The 19053-nt window shown below is 37.6% G+C and overlaps 1 protein-coding gene across 3 annotated transcripts in view; it reads right to left on the bottom strand.

The window, feature by feature from the left end:
* The window catches only part of LOC126267979 (centromere protein I-like), a 351312-nt gene that overhangs the window by 227217 nt on the left and 105042 nt on the right, over positions 1-19053 (bottom strand). For all 3 annotated transcript variants that reach the window (XM_049973330.1, XM_049973337.1, XM_049973346.1), the window contains exon 8: positions 10094-10203. In XM_049973330.1, coding sequence (XP_049829287.1) covers positions 10094-10203 — 110 coding nt within the window. The remainder of the gene's footprint in view (positions 1-10093; positions 10204-19053) is intronic.

Below are 19053 nucleotides of genomic sequence, written 5' to 3' on the forward strand. Positions count from 1 at the left end.
TATCCTGTGTGGTTTTTGGGATGTAAATTTCCTTGGAGCACCAGTACTGTATTATATCATGTTTGGTTCTTTATTACGGCAGAATGCCATACGTGCTAGAAAATGAAAACGTGCACTTGAAAAGCAGCGAACAGTTGAAACTAGCCGGTACTGTGAAATTAAACATTTCGTTTCAAATACATTGACTGCCTCTGTGGAAAAGGTTAGCAAAGATCAAATTTCTTTAGCAAACAGACAAAAATAACTTCATTGTTCCGCAAGGCAATTAATGCTTGATTCTCAGAAAGGTGGAAATAAAATAAAATCTGAAACTAATGACATATTTAAGCCTTCCATAATGATGTGAATGTGTTTTAATTCACCTGATAGCTCCCAGTCACAGATACCCTGTTTGTTTTCATTTAACATGAAAGTAAATGAAGGGGAAAAAGCAGAATCACTAAATGTAAACACGGGTCACGTGGAGACTACCCACTCTAACTCAGACTGCTCTGTGCATCAGCTGGGTCAATACTAAAAATATCGAATTTTCAAAATATGTTCATCTTTTAGAGCACATCTTTCTGAAAAGTCTGAAAAATAAAACATATGTATTGGAGGAAATGTAAGACTATTATTTGGACTTAAGTATGCCAAAGTGCAGTGCCACGCCTCTTCATAAATCATTTTTCTACCGCATGTCCAAACTATATTCAGGAGAGTGGAAATCGAAATGTCCTGTGGTGCCTCTCCTGCTCCCAGTCGACCGGTTTGACAGCCTTCCCCTCTTTTAAAAAAAAAAAAAACTCACAATTAATAGCGGATGGTATTATTTATAATCAAGAGAAAAAGAACTCTTCAGAAAATCTGAACTCTTTATTGCTTATTAGTTAATAGTTTGCTGTTTTGTGTGGCTTAAAATTAAATATAGGATATATAAAACCAATACTGACAAGAGATAAGCAAGATATTACACATTTCTTCAAACATTAGCTACTAGCATTTTTTTTCTCTCTCTTATCTTGCTACAGCTTTACATGGCGTGCTTTCCTATCTGCTAAAGAATCTATTACCTCATCAAAGTTTGTCACACGTTTTGCTACATGAAAAATCGAAATGTCGTTTTCTATAGACTGGTGTGGTTTCTCAATCTGATTACATCTATTTTGTCACTGTCTGCTAGATAAAACAAAATAGGCCTTTCTAATATTGCAGCAGTTTTGTAACACACACAAAATAAACGAGACTGTTTTGGCACAAATGGCCATTTTTATAGCACGACAGAATATAATCCACAAAGTACCAATATAAAATGCCTATTAAGCCTACTACAAGCAAAAAGCTTTATGTTAGGAAATAGTTTCAATTTCATTCATATGCACCAGCTTCTCACGTATGAGATCGAAAAGTAGTATTACAAAATTTTTATATAAATTTGGAATCTTCTTATTGTTCCATAATTTGTGTGATGTCCCCTTTTCTTCTCCTTCCTCGTTCTAACAAACAACCTTATCACTAATTCTGTAACTATACCTGCCAGTGTCAAAATTTGTTCACCGATTAACTTCACTAACACTGCCAGAATCACAGGTTTAGTTATCCCGCGATTATTTTCCGGTTAGGCGTTATTACGTGTTCGAACATGTTTTCCATGTTACTTCCAGAATAGAACTTACGCGGCTGCTAGCCGAGGACTGTACTACTGGTCCTTACTAATGTAGCGACCTGGCCAAACTTTTTCTGTCAAAATTTTATTTTCTTGGATACACCAAGAAGATAATACGTAATCTTTCTCACCTGTTATTCCTGTGAGTTATTTATTTCCAATCTGGTAGTCTGAATCTATGGATTTCACTAGTAATTATAACAACGCTGATCATTCGCAAACCCAATCAACCACATAATCAGGCAGTGATTGGCATTTATCCGTTCAGCTTTACTCCCTCAGCTCGTATAGCCCCGTCCCCTTTTGTCTGCGGAAAGTTTATTTCTAGATGCGAGAAGGATTCTCCTGATAGAGACATCACATACACTATGCATGCATTCAAAAGTCTACTTATAATTCATTCAGAAATTATGTGTACTTTTTCATCATGAGCACGGAGGTATTATAACAAGTTGAGTAAGTAAACACTCTGGCATATTTTGTGTTGTTATCTTTTCTGCTGAATTACGATTTCTGTGTTTGATTTTTACTGTCCTTCAGGTTGGCACAGGAGAAGAATTTGTGTTGGGCTGCATCAAACCAGTCGGCAGACTGATGAATCGTGGGGAGGGGGAGATGAGCATATTATTGTCATTCAGCGTGCTTTGAGACTTAGCGAATCCAGTGTGAGCAGTAATCACCATAATACGGAATCAATTCAAAAAAACTGCTCAACCTTCAAATGACTTAAGTGTCACTAGAGTAACCAAATCTCACTGGCAAGCAATGGGAAGAACGAAAAAATGCATCACAACCAACAATACATACTTCTCTATGGAGCCAGAACTGTTCCTGGCCAGCACAAGTAGTTTGATCACTTCAAAGATCTTTGTGGCTTTCACAAAGCTAAAATGACAAGAGAGGCAGCTGTGTCAGATGTTGGAGCCAAGGAATATAAAATGAGGTTTAAAGAAATTGTGACATAATGCAGAACAGTGAGGCACTTTAAATTAATGTCAAGTGCCTAGCAAAAACAGTTCAGATACAAAGAATTTGCATGTAAGGAAATCTGTCAATGAAGCTGAATGACTATAGCACCATCATTTTCTTCCAATGTAGATGATTCAGAGGCTATTTAGGATGTACATGGACTTAATGAAAATGAATTTAGTATATTATTGTAAGTGTTAAATTTTTAAGCAAATAACTCCTCTGTAGCCATTTGTTATGTGTGGATGACCTCGCATTGTTCCTTCTGAAGAAACGACCCACAACCGCATGAAGTCTTTTACAAACAGCAATTGTGGAAAATCACTTGCCTGAAGCCATTTTCCCCATTAACGAAATTTCGTTAATGCTCAGTATTATACATGTTGTATTATGTATATGTTTATATCACAGGGACAGAGACCTACAGATAGACTCTTAGACAATTTCAGTATTTTGTATACCCTCCTGTGAAAAATATGCAGTTCTGAAAACATTTATGGATGCAGTCATAGAGGTGCTGGATTCTATCTTGAGAGATAATGTTTCGTGTTCCACACTACTTCCATTTGTCGTCACATCTGGTCAATAAAGTCTGGACCTACTTCTACTCTAATGTATTATGCACATGTTCAAAGGGGAACATATCTGGTAACTGGGCTATGATCTTCAAACAGGGCATTTGGTAGCATGGTAAGTATGTGTCTGGGCATTGTTCTGCTTGAGCAAACATCTTTCTGATACTGTTGGAATGGCAACAGAATGAGGCGGATGATGTTTTGCTTATGTCCTTCATTCCTCTCTGTTCCACTGGTAAAAACTGGTTGTGTACATTCATAGAAATTTATGGCATTCCACGCCATTATCAAGTCAGTATCCCGTACACTCTATTTGCTACCACATATCTAGATTACATCAGATTCAGAAACGATTATCAATGATGCCAAACACAACTTCACAATGTTTTATTGCTTCAACAGCAGGGCTCACTATAATACCAAGATGAGAATCCACTTTTTCACCAATTTAAGCTGTTACGGGATCAGAATTATCATACATGGTCCCTATTCTATCAACAGAATGGGACTTTAAATTACTGTCTTTATTACCTTCTGTTAAAGTCCCATGTAAATATGATATACTCTCTGCTATGACCTCCAGGTTTCTACCATTGTGTCCTATGCATTTACAATACTATTAGCTTTTTATGGCTGGGCTCATTGGTAGCAGTTTTAAAGTAGTAGGATGAGTGACCTCCAATGAAGACATAAAAACTGGATTTTAATTGCAAGTGTTTCTTTTGTGGAAGTTGTGCAAACAACCTGGGGAAAATTGTGAGCATGCAACACAACAATCTACATTCACAGCAATCTATTTGGTGGAGATATAGGAAATTAATAATTAGTTGATTCTACCATACAACAGAAATGATGTTACCAAACAAAAAGATATCGTGTTCAATGATATAATTTACATATGTTATCGTCCTTGTCTAAAAGGTGCAGACATTTACAACTTGCAGATTACATGAAGAAACATAGATTTATTAACATCCCTGATGTTTCTTCTTCGTGATGGGATCTGTGGAACATAATGAATGAATGAAATCCAGTCAAAGTAGAGTGAACGTTGATTAAAGGTCTCCAAGATGATGAATAAGGAGTGCTGATTATAAATCTGAATGTACATAAGTCTATGATGGCAACGCATTACTATTAACAATCTCAACTTATTAAACACACAATATTTAGATGCAGAAAACTTATTGATTCCTAATAATTATAAACACCAACAAAAAAAAATGATTACTTTTTGTTGGGTAATAGCAAAATCTGATTATTTTTTTCTTTGGCACCGCACTATACCTGCCCCCAGTATTATTTTCTATCATGTGCAGAAAACTCCTGTTTTGGGAACAAAAAATAATTTTTTAGAATGAACAAAGGCTTTGTAAAGTACAAACAAAAAAACACTAGTTATATTACATTGGATCTTTGTGTCTACTGCCTTACATTACATTTTTCTCTTCTTATTAAAGAATCTGAGAGAGCTATTTTTCTAGTGAAGTGCCTACTGTATGTCTCAATGAAGTGAACAACAGTATTTGCCTATCATTTTGGTATTCCAATGGTCCTGATACCATATTTCCTTCAGTTTGGTGTCTTCATGAAAGCATTCACATCATTCCTCATTGATGTCACCTGATCATTCAGAGTAAAAACCAAGGTGATTACTTAAAAACTGAATCTTGAAGCACATTAGAAAAAAGTCCAACTTCTTAAATTCCAACATTTTGGGTAAAAAATATCCACCCCCAAGAATTTAATATCAACATCATTTAAATGCTAGCCAAGCTTCCCTTCAAGCATATTTTTTTAAAATTCATAGTTGGAATTAAGTGTAATTTTCAATATCAAGTCCAAAAAACAAGCCTTCTTTCAGTCTACCATCTGACAGATGAGGAAAAATCTTGAGAGCATACAAAATACTCTCTGTCTCTCTTTGGTAAGGCTTTTATAAACTGTATAGCAGTGACACCTTGTGTACTCTTTCATCATGAGCACGGAGGTATTATAACAGGTTGAGTAAGTAAACACTCTGGCATATTTTGTGTTGTGATCTTTTATGCTTAGTTACGAGTTCTGTGCTTGATTTTTACTGTCATTTATTCTTATTGATTTGTAACTTTTACTGCTGGTTATAAGTAATTCTATACATACTGTTAACTACCTACTGTTTTTTTTATGTGAGTAATTTAGAGGACACAACTGTTTCATAATGCCCAGCTTAAAGCAAAGAGGTGGCAATTGATTTTTTTTTATACATGAGGCTCCTGCCCCCCATGAACCTTGCCGTTGATGGGGAGGCTTGCGTGCCTCAGCGATACAGATGGCCGTACCGTAGGTGCAACCACAACGGAGGGGTATCTGTTGAGAGGCCAGACAAACACGTGGTTCCTCAAGAGGGGCAGCAGCCTTTTCAGTAGTTGCAGGGGCAACAGTCTGGATGATTGACTGATCTGGCCTTGCAACATTAACCAAAACAGCCTTGCTGTGCTGGTACTGCGAACGGCTGAAAGCAAGGGGAAACTACAGCCGCAATTTTTCCCGAGGACATGCAGCTTTACTGTATGATTAAATGATGATGGCGTCCTCTTGGGTAAAATATAACGGAGGTAAAATAGTCCCCCATTCGGGTCTCCGGGCGGGGACTACTCAGGAGGACATCATTATCAGGAGAAAGAAAACTGGCGTTCTACGGATCGGAGCGTGGAATGTCAGATCCCCTAATCGGGCAGGTAGGTTAGAACATTTAAAAAGGGAAATGGATAGGTTAAAGTTAGATATAGTGGGAATTAGTGAAGTTCGGTGGCAGGAGGAACAAGACTTTTGGTCAGGTGAATACAGGGTTATAAATACAAAATCAAATAGGGATAATGCAGGAGTAGGTTTAATAATGAATAAAAAAATAGGAGTGCGGGTAAGCTACTACAAACAGCATAGTGAACGCATTATTGTGGCCAAGATAGACACAAAGCCCATGCCTACTACAGTAGTACAAGTTTATATGCCAAATAGCTCTGCAGATGATGAAGAAATTGATGAAATGTATGATGAGATAAAAGAAATTATTCAAGTAGTGAAGGGAGACGAAAATTTAATAGTCATGGGTGACTGGAATTCGAGTGTAGGAAAAAAGAGAAGGAAACATAGTAGGTGATTATGGATTGGGGCTAAGAAATGAAAGAGGAGACCGTCTGGTAGAATTTTGGACAGAGCATAACTTCATCATTTGTAACACTTGGTTCAAGAATCATAAAAGAAGGCTGTATACATGGAAGAAGCCTGGATATACTAAAAGGTATCAGATAGATTATATAATGGTAAGACAGAGATTTAGGAACCAGGTTTTAAATTTTAAGACATTTCCAGGGGCAGATGTGGACTCTGACCACAATCTATTGGTTATGACCTGTAGGTTAAAACTGAAGAAACTGCAAAAAGGTGGAAATTTAAGGAGATGGGACCTGGATAAACTGAAAGAACCAGAGGTTGTACAGAGTTTCAGGGAGAGCATAAGGGAGCAATTGACAGAAATGGGGGAAAGAAATACGGTGGAAGAAGAATGGGTAGCTTTGAGGGATGAAGTAGTGAAGGCAGCAGAGGATCAAGTAGGTAAAAAGATGAGGGCTCGTAGAAATCCTTGGCTAACAGAAGAAATATTGAATTTAATTGATGAAAGGAGAAAATATAAAAATGCAGTAAATGAAGCAGGCAAAAAGGAATACAAACGTCTCAAAAATGAGCTCGACAGAAAGTACAAAATGGCTAAGCAGGGATGGCTAGAGGACAAATGTAAGGATGTAGAAGCTTATCTCACTAGGGGTAAGATAGATACTGCCTACAGGAAAATTAAAGAGACCTTTGGAGAGAAGAAAACCACTTGCATGAATATCAAGAGCTCAGATGGCAACCCAGTTCTAAGCAAAGAAGGGAAGGCAGAAAGGTGGAAGGAGTATATAGAAGGTTTATACAAGGGCGACGTACTTGAGGACAATATTATGGAAATGGAAGAGGATGTAGATGAAGACGAAATGGGAGATACGATACTGCGTGAAGAGTTTGACAGAGCACTGAAAGAACTGCGTCGAAACAACATTCCATTAGAACTACGGACGGCCTTGGGAGAGCCAGTCATGACAAAACTCAATAATTCCAATCCCAGAGAAGGCAGGTGTTGACAGATGTGAGAATTACCGAACTATCAGTTAAATAAGTCACAGCTGCAAAATACTAACGTGAATTCTTTACAGACGAATGGAAAAACTGGTAGATGCGGACCTCAGAGAAGATCAGTTTGGATTCCGTAGAAACACTGGAACACGCGAGGCAATACTGACCTTACGACTTATCTTAGAAGAAAGATTAAGAAAAGGCAAACATACGTTTCTAGCATTTGTAGACTTAGAGAAAGCTTTTGACAATGTTGACTGGAATACTCTCTTTCAAATTCTAAAGGTAGCAGGGGTAAAATACAGGGAGCGAAAGGCTATTTGCAATTTGTACAGAAACCGGATGGCAGTCATAAGAGTCGAGGGGCATGAAAGGGAAACAGTGGTTGGGAAGGTAGCGAGACAGGGTTGTAGTCTCTCCCCGATGTTATTCAATCTGTATATTGAGCAAGCAATAAAGGAAACAAAAGAAAAATTCGGAGTCGGTATTAAAATCCATGGAGAAGAAATAAAAACTTCGAGGTTTGCCGATGACATCATAATTCTGTCAGGGACAGCAAAGGACTTGGAAGAGCTGTTGAACGGAATGGACAGTGTCTTGAAAGAAGGATATAAGATGAACATCAACAAAAGCAAAACAAGGATAATGAAATGTAGTCAAATTAAATCGGGTGATGCTGAGGAACTAGATTAGGAAATGTGACACTTAAAATAGTAAAGGGGTTTTGCTATTTGTGGAGCAAAATAACTGATGATGTTCGAAGTAGGGAAGATATAAATTGTAGACTGGCAATGTCAAGGAAAGCGTTTCTGAAGAAGAGAAATTTGTTAACATCGAGTATAGATTTAAGTGTCAGGAAGTCATTTCTGAAAGTATTTGTATGGAGTGTAGCCATGTATGGGAGTGAAACATGGACAATAAATAGTTTGGACAAGAAGAGAATAGAAACTTTCGAAATGAGGGGGTTATAGAAGATTGCTGAAGATTAGATGGGTAGATCACATAACTAATGAGAAAGTATTGAATAGGATTGAGGAGAAGAGAAGTTTGTGGCACAACTTGACCAGAAGAAGGGATCGGTTGGTAGGACGTGTTCTGAGGCATCAAGGGATCACCAATTTAGAAATGGAGGGCAGCGTGGAGGGTAAAAATCATAGAGGAAGACCAAGAGATGACTACACTAAGCAGATTCAGAAGGATGTAGGTTTCAGTAGGTACTGGGAGATAAAGCAGCTTGCACAGGATAGAGTAGCATGGAGAGCTGCATCAAACCAGTCTCAGGACTGAAGACCACAACAACAACAACAATCCTGGTGTGATGACAAAAAAAATCCATAAAACACATATTTCCGTCCAATTAACAGTCAGTATTTAACAATTGCATTTTTAGCAATTTTATTGAGGTATATTTCATAAACTATTTCAATTAATGATAACATAAGATTAAAATTTTAGTGGAAGCAGTTTTACTAGTTATTTTGTGTCGTGATTGCTATGAAAAGCTCATTGCCTCTTCTTTTCTTGCTTAAGAGCCTCATGTGTTGTTGTTGTTGTTGTTGTCTTCAGTTCTGAGACTGGTTTGATGCAGCTCTCCATGCTACTCTATCCTGTGCAAGCTTCTTCATCTCCCAGTAGCTACTGCAACCTACATCCTTCTGAATCTGCTTAGTGTATTCATCTCTTGGTCTCCCTCTACGATTTTTACCTTCCACGCTGCCCTCCAATGCTAAATTTGTGATCCCTTGATGCCTCAATACATGTCCTAACAACCGATCCCTTCTTCTAGTCAAGTTGTGCCACAAACTTCTCTTCTCCCCAATCCTATTCAATACCTCCTCATTAGTTACATGATCTATTCACCTTATCTTCAGCATTCTTCTGTAGCACCACATTTCAAAAGCTTCTATTCTCTTCTTGTCCAAACTATTTATCGTCCATGTTTCACTTCCATACATGGCTACACTCCATACAAATAGTTTCAGAAATGACTTCCTGACAGTTAAATCTATGCTCGATGTTAACAAATTTCTCTTCTTCAGAAACGCTTTCCTTGCCATTGCCAGTCTACATTTTATATCCTCTCTACTTCGACCATCATCAGTTATTTTGCTCCACAAATAGCAAAAGTCCTTTACTACTTTAAGTGTCTCATTTCCTAATCTAATTCCCTCAGCATCACCCGATTTAATTTGGCTACATTCCATTATCCTCGTTTTGCTTTTGTTGATGTTCATCTTATATCCTCCTTTCAACACACTATCCATTCCGTTCAACAGCTCTTCCAAGTCCTTTGCCGTCTCTGACAGAATTACAATGCCATCGGTGAACCTCAAAATTTTTATTTCTTCTCCATGAATTTTAATACCTACTCCAAATTTTTCTTTTGTTTCCTTGACTCTTATAACTGCCATCTGGTTTCGGTACAAATTGTAAATAGCCTTTCGCTCCCTGTATTTTACCCCTGCCACCTTCAGAATTTGAAAGAGAATATTCCAGTCAATATTGTCAAAAGCTTTCTCTAAGTCTACAAATGCTAGAAACGTAGGTTTGCCCTTCCTTAATCTAGCTTCTAAGGTCGTAGGGTCAGTATTGCCTCACGTGTTCCAACATTTCTACCACCAGGATTAAGCACATTAAAAGTTGCTTTTATTAAAAAGGTGTTCACAATGTTGGATTGTGTTATGACTACAGACTACAATGGCTTATTTTATGAGTAAAAATAAATGTGTTAACAGAAAAACACACTTACGATCTGAAATAGTCCACTGTTAACTCTCCCCTGTTGCTATAGCTTTTTGATCCTACAGAGATGTACACTGGTGGTGGAATAAGAGTGTCACTTTTCCTCTTCCTCTTAACCTACAATTAATAAAGAGAACAAAAATTTAGTCTTGATATATTACAAAACACACAAACATGTACAGACACCAAGCTACAAGTAGAAGAGCTAAAAATTTGCACATCTACAGATGGGCAGACATACTATTATATAACATGGAAAGCAAGTTAGTCGAACTTATTTGTCACTCAGCTTTTTCTAGAGAGCAAATACCTCACTAACTCCTAACACTCCATTTCCTCTTTCGCAAACATGTACAAGATTCTGGAAATGCAGCAGCCACATTTATTCTTAGGTGGTTCAGATTGTGATTTCCTGATCACTCTCACAATGTATGGCAATTTAATTCTGATCACCAGGGTACATTTATCTTATATATGCATAATGAAAAATAAGCAAAATAACTGGAAGGACGCCAAAAACACAACCTAATATTAACTGGAGGCACAAAGAAGAAACACACATTTATTTTGTGAAATTGTAAGCACCAGTTTACCCAAGCAGTTTTACACTGCAATTACCTCCTAACATTTTTTGTGCTAATACCATCATTTAACTTTATCTGGAATAAAATCTTCCTCCTGAGTAATGCCACCAATCACTGTCATGAAAACACTTTTGCTTATCAGAAGGTTAACTTAAATGGAAAAGATGTAGACAGTTTATCTGCCAGGTGATTTTAGAATGATAAACATCGCCAATTAAGTGAACAATTCCTTGACGTAAGTTACAATGATTAACTGACTTACACAAATATCCACATTTAGAGATTTGTGAAACAAGTTACTGACAGGGAAAAGAATAGACAGAAAACATAAAAAAGAGGGGAAGGAAGCAGACCACAAATAAAAACAAGGAGACACTCACAACTCATCTGCAAGAAACACAGAATTATTATAAGGTAGTAATCAAAAGACAAAAATTTGCCTGTTCCATATATGTGTGAAAACAGTGGCAACGCGAAGGAGCACAAGGAATCAGAACATGAATTACAGACTATATTTTATCGGCTGATACATTTATTTAATCTCTAACAATAGTATGTGTGATTATCTTCATATGTCCATTGAACATTCAGTATAAAAGAATACTTGTAGCTTGACAAAGGATTAGATGTCATTAGAATAAAAAAATGACAGTGATAGTAACTTTATGATTACATGGCACTCTGACATTTGCTGTTATGATTCAACTTTGATAGTTTTTCACAATCTCACTTGGCATAGCTCAGTGTTGACAAAGAGGACATACTGATACAGGATCAAAAATTGTACATGGTACACAGACCACAAAGTCCAGTACTTACGACGTAACAGTAGAGTATAATCACCTGTGGCTTGATACAATACGTTAGCATTTGGGTTTGGTAGAGGAATGGTACTTGTGTGTGTGTTACAGGCTCCTGAGTGGTAGAAGTGATGGTAGCAATGAAAGGAGCAATTAACAAGTTGCCAAGCAGTAAGCAACATACTGTGGCTTTGCACCACTGCTGAATTACATCCAGAAGACTTCCTAACAATAAGAATGGAGCAAGATAATGAAGTTTATGATGCAGGTAAAAAATAAAATGTTAAAATTATGAACCATGCAGTATCTGAAGTTCAGTTCATCTAAGTCAAGTTCAAATTGGGGTGATGTAATTGTCAAGAAATCAGTTCACCTCTATGAGGACTAATTTCTTAAAACTATATAAGTTGATTCTTACTGCTAGAGTGGAATGTATTCTGAACAGTATAAGTGCATAACTAGCATAATGCTGGGTGCAGTCCTCAGAGGACTACAATATAATGGTCAAGTTACCTTAAGTGAAGCTAGAGCTGATTTCAATTCAATAGACATGAGCTGAATGACCACTTTTAAGTCTTCATCTGCAGGGAGGATGATTAAATCAGCTTCAGTTTGATAATTTACCGGAGTAAATACAACCTTCTACATGAATCGCAATTAGGTTTCCGACATAGAAGTACAAATCGGCCACCACAGAGTCTACAAAAGTGGTATTTGGAGCTCCTGAGAGGAATGATTGTGTTACAGGCATATTTTTGAACCTATCGAAGGCTTTTGACACTGTTGACCATAAAATACTACTGTACAAGCTAGAAGTATTAGAAATAATTCTGTTGTTAACATATATTACTGATTTTCCAAACAACAGAAGTCACAGAGAAAAAAATTTTCTTAATTGACGACAGCAATATTATACTTAATGTTAAAACACTGAAACACAATTGAGAAGTCAAAAAAATCCTAAAATGTATACTATTGGACAGTATGTAGTAAACTAACACTGAACGTTGTTGTTGTTGTTGTTGTTGTTGTTGCTGCTGCTGCTGTGGTCTTCAGTTCAGAGACTGGTTTGATACAGCTCTCCATGCTAATCTATCCTGTACAAGCTTCATCTCCCAGTACCTAATGCAACCTACATCCTTCTGAATCTGTTTAGCATATTCCTTTCTTGGTCTCCCTCTACGATTTTTACCCTCCGCACTGCCCTCCAATACTAAATTGATGATCCCTTGATGCCTCAGAACATGTCCTACCAACCAATCCCTTCTTCTAGTCAAGTTGTGCCACAAATTTCTCTTCTCCCCAATTCTATTCAATAGTTCCTCATTAGTTACGTGATCTACCCATCTAATCTTCAGCATCCTTCTGTAGCACCACATTTTAAAAGCTTCTATTCTCTTTTTGTCTAAACTATTTATCGTCCATGTTTCACTTCCATACAAATACTTTCAGAAATGACTTCCTGACATTTAAATCTATACTCGATGTTAACAAATTGCTCTTCTTCAGAAACGCTTTCCTTGCCATTGCCAGTCTACATTTTATATCTTCCCTACTTCGAACATCATCAGTTATTTTGCTCCCCAGATAGCAAAACTCCTTTACTACTTTAAGTGTCTCATTTCCTAATCTAATTCCCTCAGCATTACCTGATTTAATTTGACTACATTCCATTATCCTCGTTTTGCTTTTGTTGATGTTCATCTTATATCGTCCTTTCAAGACACTGTCCATTCTATTCAACTGCTCTTCCAAGTCCTTTGCTGTCCCTGACAGAATTACGATGTCATCGGCGAACCTCAAAGTTTTTATTTCTTCTCCATGGATTTTAATACCTACTCCGAATTTTTCTTTTGTTTCCTTTACTGCTTGTTCAATATACAGATTGAACAACATTGGGGATAAGCTACAACCTTGTCTCACTACCTTCCCAACCACTGCTTCCCTTTCATGCCCCTCGACTTATAACTGCCATCTGGTTTCTGTACAAATTGTAAATAGCCTTTCGCTCCCTAAACGTAAGGAAAACAAATAACACTAATTTCAGCTTGAAGAGGGAAAGCAACTCTACCACACTAAACATAAGTGACAAAATTACAGAAGGTGATGCAAATACAATGTTTTTGGGGATTAACTGTCAACTGACATGGAAGAAATGTACAAAGATACTGCCAAAGAGAATTCATCAGCACATTACTCCTCAAGGGTTCTATCATAAGTATGTGCGAGTACTTTGTGGTGACACTATTTTTGCGTGTACTCAATTCGTAAGCATAAAATTCCTTTCTGGAGATCACATAAGCATAACAGAGATGTAGTATTCAAACAGGAAAAAAAGGACATAAGAATAATAGCTAAAATTAGCAATCACATTCACTATCTATATCTAAAAATTGTGTATCCTCACTGCTCCAAGTGCTTGTGTATCAGGGAAAACATTGGTTCATTATGTCAGTAATAGTTCTATACACAATAGACAGTTTGGACTTAAATTTGCAATAGAAAAATGAATGAAGAACTCAAAACAGCTTATTCTATCATTGATTAAAATGGTATAATGCTTTACTCAGAGAGATTAAAGCAATAACTAAAATATAGATCAGTGAAGAGATTAACAGTAAAGAAAAAAAAATACTGCTAGTGGATAACATTAATGTCTTGCATCATAAAAAGATGCTGCCTCCGATTTTTAGACAGGCAGAAGGGAAGGCATGGAGATGTAACAGAGGTTTGGTAGCATGGTTGAAGTCCTGAAGTCACTGCAAGAGTATGTGGCATATGAAGTGGAAAGTGCAGATGTACTAAATGAAAAATGTGTAACTATTTTTCATTTTACTGAACTAATGTGTACCAAGTATATAAAGACAAAGAGATCTGTACTTTAGATACAACAAAATGAGGTAGTTAATTTGTTAAGATCCTGGACTCATATTCAGTTGTGCAGCTGATGATAATTATAGTGAAGAGAAGAAAAAAAGAGAACCTATGACTCTCATAAATTGATAAATAACAAGGAATATGAAGAACAAACTAGGAATAAAAAATAACAGATGATCTGGGTGAAATAATTCCCAAATTGAAACAAATAGCTGAAGAAGTAGCCGCATTAAATCATAGGAAAAAGCAGCAGTGGTAGAATGACAAATGTGATAAAACAGTCGAAGATGAACACCACACCTGGTTAAGGCATCGGAGTCAAAAAGCAAAAGAGTCTTACTTGGAACTCAAAAAACAAAGAAAGATGACTCAAAAAACATTAAAGAGGGTTAAACATCAATATCAAAAAGATATACTTTCTATAATAGAAACAAATACACTAGTGGCCATTAAAATTGCTACTCTACGAAGACCACTTGCTACAGACGCGAAATTTAACCGACAGGATGCAGATGCTGTGATATGCAAATGATTAGCTTTTCAGAGCATTCACACAAGCTTGGCCCCGGTGGTGACAACTACAACGTGCTGACATTAGGAAAGTTTCCAACCTATTTTTCTCATACACAAACAGCAGTTGACCGGCGTTGCCTGGTGAAACGTCGTTGTGATGCCTCGCGTAAGGAGGAGAAATGTGTACCATCACATTTCCGACTTTGATAAAGGTCGGATTGTAGCCTATCGCGATTGTGGTTTATCGTATTGCGACACTGCTGCTCGCGTTGGTCGATATCCAATGACTGTTAGCAGAATATGGAATCGGTGGGTTCAGGAGCATAATACGGAACGCCGTGCTGGATCCCAATGGCCTCTTGTCACTAGCAGTCGAGATGACAGGTAGCTTATCCACATGGCTGTAAGGGATCGTGCAGCCACGTCTCGATCCATAAGTCAACAGATGGGGACGTTTGCAAGACTACAACCATCTGCATGAATGGTTTGACGACGTTTGCAGCAGCATGGTCTATCAGCTCGGAGACCATGGCTGCAGTTACCCTTGACGCTGCATCACAGACCGGATCGCCTGCGATGGTGTACTCAACGATGAACCTGGGTGCACAAATGGCGAAACATCATTTTTTCAGATGAATCCAGATTCTGTTTACAGTATCATGATGGTCGCATCCATGATTGGCGACATCGTGGTGAACGCACATGGGAAGCATGTATTCGTCATCGCCATACTGGCGTATCACCTGGCATGATGGTATGGGGTGACATTGGTTACATGTCTCGGTCACCTCTTGTTCGCATTGACGGCACTTTGAACAGTGGACGTTACATTTCAGATATGTTACGACCCGTGGCTCTACCCTTCATTCGATCCCTGCGAACCCTACATTTCAGCAGGATAATGCACGATGGCATGTTGCAGGTCCTGTACGGGCCTTTCTGGATACAGAAAATGTTCGACTGCTGCCCTGGCCAGCACATTCTTCAGATCTCTCACCAACTGAAAACGTCTGGTCAAAGGTGGCCCAGCAACTGGATCGTAACAATACGCCAGTCACTACTACTTTTGATGAACTGTGGTATCGTGTTGAAGCTGCATGGGCAGCTGTACCTGTACACGCCATCCAAGTTCTGTTTGACTCAATTTCCAGGCATATCAAGGCCATTATTATGGCCAGAGGTGGTGGTTCTGGGTATTGATTTATCATGATCTATGCACCCAAATTGTGTGGAAATGTAATCACATGTCAGTTCTACTATAATATATTTGTAAAATGAATACCCATTTATCATCTGCATTTCTTCTTGGTGTAGCAATTTTAATGGCCAGAAGTGTAGTAAGGAAACAAACTCACGAGATTACTGCAAAACATTTAGCAGACAACTTCAAAGATATTATCCCCCAACACTAATGGTAAAAGATAAAAACAATATGATGGCCCATAGTGATAAAAGAAATTCACAAATTTTAACAGAATCATTTAACGAACTACTAAATCGTGAGGATCCTCGTGAGTTTCTTGAAATAAACACAGAAACTCCAATAAAAACCCCACCAGAAAATGTAAACTCATTGACAATTCAGGAAGTCTACAAAGCTTTGAGTGAGCTCAAGAACTACAAAGCAAGTGGAGAAGATCAAACATTTGCATAGCTCTGGAAATAAGCAGCAGAACCCGTGAAGATGATATTACATCAATACATAGATAAAATCTAGATCGGAGAAGAGCTGCCAGAAGACTGGGCTACAGCTACGCGGGTAGCCCAAAAGTAACGTCTCTTTTTTTTTTTTTTTTTTTTTAATAAGCACATAGACCTATTTACGCCTACAATCATTTACATCAGTTTACAGCTTGAACATTTAGCTATTTTTTGACATAATCACCATTTCTGTCAATTCATTTTTGTAGACTCTGGCAGTTATTGTATGCCCATGTCATACCAGCTCACCGCCATGCTGTTCAGAAAGTTATGAACCTCTTCTTTCACTTTGTCGTCGCAGCTGAATCGCTTTCTGGCCAAATGTTCTTTTAACCAGTCCAGAAAGTTGTCCTGTTCAGCTGCAAGGTGGTGAAGAAATGCGTGGGAGGCATCAACTTGTTGCCGCATGTGGTCTTCAGTCAGCATGCGTTCAATGTTTCTGTTAAAATTCTGTGACCAGTGCTTTGGGAAACCTCGGAAGCAAGGTACAGAGGCCATACAGGGTGATCCGCCAATCTTAACACACGATTTGCTCAACCTTCAACACTGTCGCCTCAGAAACTGACGGTCTCCCACTCCTTTGTTCATTGTAAATTTCGGTCCGACAAACTGCAAACTCTCTACACCACTTTCGAACGTTTTTGACATCCAAACACATCTCACCATACACTTCCATTGATTGGCAATGGACTTCAATCAGCACAGTGCCCTTTGCCTTCAGAAACTGAACAGCTACGCGCAATTCGCATTTGGCGGTAACTTCTAACAAGTGCTCCATTCTCAACAGCTGCCAAGCCAAGACTGAGCGCGGCATGCGCATGTTTACAGACAGTGCATCAAGCACTCTTCATAACAGTGTGACCAACTGACACACAAACAGAGTTCTGTACTTATAAAAAAATAGGAGACCTTACTTTTGGGGTTAGCCTCATATCATACACCCTTACACAAAAAAGGAGAAAAATCAAGTCAGGACAGCTACAGAGGGATTTCCCTATCGGATTGCACACGTAAAATATTGTCAAGAATTGTCTACAATCGCTGTAAAGATCATCTTGAAAAGGAGCTAGGAGAATATCAAGGAGGATTTAGACCCTGGAGAAGCTGCCCAGAACAGATCATCACATTAAAATTAATAATGGATGCCTGCAAAAGGAGACAGAAGCAACTACTCATTACCTTTGTAGACTTCAAAAAAGCTTATGATTACATCCGCAGATCTAGGCTGGACATAATAGAAATTTTGGACTTCATCCAAAATTAACAAAAATGATAAAATTAACCCTTACAAACACCAAGTCCAAAGTTAAATTTAGAGGAGAACTATCTGAGCCATTTACAATTAAAACAGGGTCAAGATAAGGAGATGGTCTATCACCACTGCTCTTCAATTCTGCTCTTGAATACTTGATGAGAGAATGGTATGAAGAGAATCCTAAAAACATAACAATTGGAACCAAGAAAGATGATATAAACCTAAATTGTTTGAGACTTGCAGATGACTTCGCATTACTAGCTAATAATGTACAAGAAGCTAGAAATCAAACAATGAGCCTGATAAATATAATGCAAAAAGTAGGACTCCAGATACCTTTTGATAAGACCAATATGATGGTAACAGACCTGCTAGTAATTGACCACGTAACAGTAGACAACAGAAAAATCAAAATAGTGAAGCAATTTAAATATCTTGGGGAGATTATAACACAACTTGGATGAAAAACCTGCTTGGCAAGAAAGAACCAATAAAATGATAAAAGCTCAAAGACTAACATGATCTACATACAATAAGAAATGCCTATCAATTCAAACAAAATTAAAACACTACAAAACGATGGTTCAGCCAGAGGTAACATACACAAGCGAGACTCTTCTTAAAGTCATTCAGTGAAACAGGGTTGACAAAATACTAAAAGTAGAGAGAAGAACAGCTAGAACATGCATGCATAAAAAATACCAGAAGGAAGGACAATGGCAATAGTGCCGAATGAAATAGTGTACAAAGAACTGGAGCCTATCACAGATATATAAAAACAGGATTTCTTTCTTTGGTCACATAATGAGGATGCCAGAAACCAGATTAGCAAGAAAAATTATGCAGAAACTGTGGAATCTGAAGCAACAAGTATGAAGTATCAAGGAAGTTAAGAGGATATGAGAGAACAAGATATAACCTTGGATGATCTGCAAAACAAGACAAAAAACCCCAAGAAATTTAAAGACAAGAAAATAAGATTTAAACCAAACGTAGACAAAGGACATACTATGATAAGGGTATGAGGAAAGACAGGAAAGATCAGAATGAATGAAAAGATACTGGGCAGTTAAAAAAGAACAAAACATGAGCTTACTGAAGAGGACCAAGAAATGATTGACTAAAGTGGTCCAATGGGGCTGTAAAAGCAAATAGTAAATAATAATAATAATAATAATAATAATAATAATAATAATAATAATAAAGCACAGGAGGCTGATAGGTATTTATTTTATGA

This window comes from Schistocerca gregaria, chromosome 1 (assembly GCF_023897955.1).
Source record: "Schistocerca gregaria isolate iqSchGreg1 chromosome 1, iqSchGreg1.2, whole genome shotgun sequence".
In the NCBI taxonomy this organism is placed as follows: domain Eukaryota; kingdom Metazoa; phylum Arthropoda; class Insecta; order Orthoptera; family Acrididae; genus Schistocerca; species Schistocerca gregaria.